We start from the raw sequence: 5,617 nt of genomic DNA on the forward strand, positions 1-5,617 counted from the left end.
CCTTCCCAGAGCATATGCATTTCATGATCACATACTATTTTTTCCACAGAACCCCTGCCTTCTTCACTGCACAGCATGAAAACACAGGGACAGAACTGAAGTTACAGAGAATCAAAACTCTGGCATTTTCTACCTTTTGAATGCTTGATGCAGCCACCTAAACAACCATCTTGTAATGTATTTTACTTTATGGAACAATGTATAGCATCATTCAAAATAAAAAAAAGCACTTCTAGTGGTTTTAAGGGGAAGAACAGAAATTCCAGCAAAAAATGGTAAATGAAAACAAAAAAATCGAGCAAGGTATTAGTTTTCAATTGCAACAGGATTACAGATATGGATACTGGAATTAGCTCCCCCAAGTCTAACTTTGATTTTGGGTTGAACACAAATCCTGTAACTGAAAACCTTTAAACTCTGAGAGGTTTATAAACCAAATTAATATTAATATTTAGGTTCATAAACCAAATTAAAATTTAGTAGCTCAAACACATCACCTACGGGAGCACCATAGGTGGATGTATAATTTTACAAACCACAAATAGCAACATATTCCATATGCCAAAGAGCTCATTTTCATCTAAAACATCTGTAGAACTATTTATGATCTACATGAGTAGAAGATTTGTTTCAAAAACTCAGCAAATGCTAATGTTAATACAAAAAAGACATATTAGCTCCAATACAAAAACATACTGCAGGTGGCACTGTTGTCTTACATTAAGAAGTGCCATCAGGAAACAAGAAGGTTTATTACAGAAATGTTCCATCTGGATCAATGCAACTGTTAAAATTCCAATCATGAGATGGTATCCTTTCAATTATGTACCCATATTGTTGTATGTATGAATTGTGCCTAAAAATCAATCCTAGCTTTAAAAGTGTACTGTGGTTTTCTAATTTTCTGGAAAAAAATAACTTAATTTGTTGTACCACAAGGGAATCCAAGATGGTAAAGTCTTGTGTCCAAACTGCTTTAATAATTATTTCACAATCAGAAAAATCTGTAATCATGTTTGTTGCCAAGAATTTCTAATGTAGTATTAACATAGCTTGTACTATCTATTCTAAACTGTCCAGATCAAGTACTGCTATTAGTATTACCTTTGGTACAAGTAACAAATATTAGCATTAACCTAATTTGCAGTATTTTATTATGTACCTTACTTTTAAGATAGATGAGGGGGCCTTTAAATTAGGCATTTTTTTTTGTTTCGGTACAATGCACTACTTTTTGATCCCTGCATAAACAGAATTTCAAGTGTAAACACAATCGGATTAGTTTGGAAGACAGCTACTGTCAGGGACTAGAGAAATCTCTGTTAACCATTAAGCAAGGTCACATTATTCACCCATTTAAAATGTTCATACTAGGCCAAGTCAGGCAGCTATTACTCTCGTGTGTAGACTCAGTGACATCAGGCCAAATAATTCCTAATAATTTCTCCTAAAGATTCTGGACTGCCATGTGTCCTATCAAGGGTACTTTGGGGTGCTATGCAATCTTAGCACTGTTAAGTGTGCATACACAATTCACAAGATAAACCTGGAGATTTCAAATAGGAATCCATAGTGCTAGAAATATTCTGGCCTGTTGTTGTTTTTCTGAGTTTTTTGCAACAGGAGAATTGCTTGATTATTTTTTTGTAGCCAAAATTGAGTCAAAACTAAGAACTGGCATTTTCCAAGTCTAACAAGGGATGCCTTGAGCTTGAATTTGTTGAGAAACACTGCTCTGTGAGCTTGTTCTCAACCTTTTTAGGGTCAAGGATCCTCTTGGAAAAGGCCAGCTCTCAATTTTCACTCATTCTTTGACTATGAAAAAACAACAGGGCAATTCTTCTGTTGTAAAGAATTAAGAAAGATCACACCAGCATAGAATGTTTTTAACATTGTGAATTCCTATTTGAAATGTCTAGATTTATCTTGTCAATCATTTTTACACAAATAACAGTGCTAATGTTGCATGGCGCTCTGCATCACCTGTGAAAGGATCTCCTGACATACCAGGCTGGCACAGCATGCTAGTTGGGAATCACTACTCTGACTGAAATCAATAGCAGAACTCCTATTAACCTCAAAAGCATAGGATCAAACCCTGTCTAGAAACAGTATTTCAGAATCTAATTATAGATTAAAATATTCTTTCAAAATCAGTTTTTTGAAGGGAAGTGTGAAAAAAATATTAGTCAACTAAGAAAGAGATTAAACTTTTCTGTGAAACACGTAGCAAATTATTGGGAAAGAATAAGGCATGTTTGGAAAATGTCAGTGTATACAAATAAGCGAGTCCAGCTGACATATATTAAAACTAGTAACATAATTACTTAAAAACATTATTAAGCCACCAACAAATTTAGCTGAGTAATTCTGGACAATTTGGGAGGATTCAAAAAGATTGAGAAAATCAAATGTTGTGCTACTCAAAAAAGGAATGTTAACTCTAATTTCTGTTTCAAATCAAAATGAAACAATAAGAGAGAAAGGTGTAAGTATTTAGGAAATAAGATATATCCTGGGCAAAAAAGCATGAATTTTTATATATATCAAACTTTGCTAAACAAACTTTATTTTGTGTATGTGCACATGTAAAACAAATTGCTAGATTATCCAATTGCAGTAGATGCTTAGATTTTAGTAAAGGGTCTCCCAGAACCTCCCTAAGCTACAGGGATTAAAAACTGACTGGAACTTAATGATGAATGATATATGAAAGTTTACAGAGTTTGGGAGAAGTGCCTTGTGGGGTGCTATATGAACTGGTGTTAAGTATGATTTTGTTGACAATCTTTATTAATGATTTGGAGAAAAGGTTTAAGGCATGTTGGTGACATTCATAGAAAATAGTTGGCAAAGGAAACTGATAAACTCCTCCTCTTATTACAGTCCTATTTGCTTCCCTTCTTCCCTTCCCTCAAATTCTTGTCTTAAGTTTCATTATGGACCCCTACCAGTCTAGTTTACAGTGGCAATGGCAGCAGTGGGTGGGCTCTTCCTTCCCTGCCCAATCCTACAGGTGTTTCCCACTAGCTCGGGAACAGGTTCAGGGAGAGGGAAATCTGCCTGTTGCTGCTGCTGTCCCCGGCTGAGCCTGGCATCCTGTGCAGCCCAGCTGGAGTAGGGCAGGAGCAGCTCTAGAGCTCCTTTTTCCTTCAGGGCAGTTGGGGACAGTGGCAGTCAAGGGAGGGTGTGAATGGGGTTGGGGGGTCCCAATAGCTCTGGAGAGAGATTCTTACCTGGTTTGGGAACTTTAAAAACGTCCCTGGCTGCTGTCTTGCAGTTTGGTCTGCCTGCCCTGTCGGGCACCTGTCTGCACTCTCCTTTACAAAATCCTGGATCTGCCCATGGACAGCCACAATAGTACCAAGGTAATACTGGAGGATGAGGATGGAAAACAGACCCTGAGTTTAAGTCAAGAAAGGGAAAACACAGACTTGGGAGATAATATTTTTGCAGAGTAAAGGAGGGAAATGTATGAATAATTCCCTCACTGCACAGAGCTTTATACCAATGATTCCAGACTATATTTTGCCATTTGACCTGCCTTCCTCCACCCCAAACCACATGTCAGCCTATCTTTTTGATATCCCCTATTGGCAGGGATCGGCAGTGCTCCAGGATCACTCGGCTCAAATTACCCAGCTTGGTCTGAGGCAGGCCAGCTCTTCCAAACTGGCCATCATTTCTCCTTGCCACTGGGCTGCTGCTGTTTGGGTGAAGCTCACAACCACCAAAGGCCCCTGACAGTGAAACACTACAGAAGCCCTGCCTTCACAGGCTGGATAGAAAAGCCCTGAGGGCTGTTGGTTACTAACCCATTTTCTAAACTATAATATGGCTAAAATGAAATGCAAGATGTTTCTTTTAAAACCTATTTCTTCATTCTTTGTCACTGCTGAGAATGCCACCACCAATCAGATTTTTTTTGTTTTTCCTCTTGATAATAGAGCTCCTCTTCTTTGGCTTTCAGCCTCTTTTTATTGTACAGAATCTGGAGCTTCTAAGATTATTGCTATATAATATTGCTGTCTGAATCCCCGTGCTAACTCTCCACTCTTTACCACATCTAACTTTTCAGGCTCTTCATAGATCTATCCTTCCCTACATAGCTGTTCTTGTCTGTCATCAAGTCATGCACTTCAACTCCTCCATGCTGCCAGTGATCATGGCCTTGGCTATCTGCTTGTCCACTCTGCTCTAATGCCTTTGTAATTTTTTTCATTTTTTGAAGAAATACCTTCTCTGAGATGATCTAAAGCTGCTTTTTTTCTATTGGTTCCCTTTTCAAAGACCATTGCTGCTACAGTCAGTGAAGTACTAGCAAAACTTTAATAGTATCTGCATATATAAAACTTCATGTGCATAAATTATCAAATTGTATTTATTCAACTTTCTCCTCTACTCTCAACACTTTACTCATTCTCTTAGTATCAGGCTATGGCCTTGACGCTGGGGTCTCAGCCTGCCTGAGGCAGCCCCACATCCCGGTTTGCCATCTCCTGAGCAGAATGTTGAGGCAGAGACATGTGGCCAGAACCCTCTATCTAGGCCTAAACACACACACACCCCTGCCACCGGGGTGGACAGCCAGGGTCAGCTGGCCCTTCACCATTTTCAGCTGACCTGGAAGAGAGAGCATCCAAGGCAACAAGGCTCAACCTTGTATGTAGGCAGCTGCGCCATTGCCTTGTGTGACTACTGGCTCTCTGACAGATACTCTGGATACCCAACCAAGCTTGCCCATGGACCATTTGGGTCTCTGCCCAACTCTGGTTTGATCTCCTGGATACATGACCCAACTAGCATCCTGACCTCATGCTCTGCCTGACCCTCTGGATCTTGGACTTGATTCCCCAGACAGAACTCCTGGCTTCCCTACACTCTGATTCTGCTCACTTCCCTCAGATCCTGGTTGCTTCTTCTAACCCTGGGTGACCCCCAGACATTGCTGCCCACATCCTGGCATGACACTTAGATTGGGAAGTGCATATTATTTCTGCTTCAGTGTTAATACAACACCTACTACAATAGGGTTCTGATCCTGACTGAAGCCTCTGCTACTCCTTTAACAAAGACTTACAAAGTAAGATGCAAGTTGCAAGATTGTAAGGTTATGCATCTGCGGAAACATCCACTAGAGGTAAAAGCTGGAAACCAGTAATGCTGCAAGAGGTCCACAAAACTAAGTGAGCATTTGCAGTGTGACGTGGAAGCAAAAAATGAAATTGCAGTCCTGGACTGCATAACAGGCATCACATGAAATAGATTTAATAATCCTTTTTTCAGGCCTGTCATATGACTTCACATGAAAAAATGTTATACAACTTATGTTATGAGATGTTGCTAATGCAAAAAAATTCAGAGCGGGGAAATAATAATTTTGAGGGACAGATTTATAAGAATCAGAAAGCCAATTATGTTCCTTTTGTTTGAGTAGGAGATGATTAAGGGAGAATTTTGATACTAGATGATAAACATACGAAGGGTGTTAACACCACAAGGAGAAGAATTTTTTCAGGGTGCTGGAAGCGAATTCAGAAAAAGATCTGTGATGCAGAATAGTCTTGCAAGAGCAGGGGAGATCATCAGCAAATAGGAAGAGCCCTATTCCCCCCAG

General features: G+C 39.5%; 1 protein-coding gene across 1 annotated transcript in view; it reads right to left on the reverse strand.

Annotated features, from left to right (window-relative positions):
- ADGB (androglobin) overlaps positions 1–5,617 on the reverse strand; it is a 360,063-nt gene that overhangs the window by 34,521 nt on the left and 319,925 nt on the right. Inside the window, exon 30 of the mRNA XM_019527460.1 lies at positions 3,237–3,374. Within this exon, the coding sequence (XP_019383005.1) occupies positions 3,237–3,374 (138 nt within the window). The remainder of the gene's footprint in view (positions 1–3,236; positions 3,375–5,617) is intronic.

Source organism: Gavialis gangeticus, unplaced genomic scaffold (assembly GCF_001723915.1).
Source record: "Gavialis gangeticus isolate Ggan-Ray unplaced genomic scaffold, GavGan_comp1, whole genome shotgun sequence".
NCBI classification, from domain to species: Eukaryota; Metazoa; Chordata; order Crocodylia; family Gavialidae; genus Gavialis; species Gavialis gangeticus.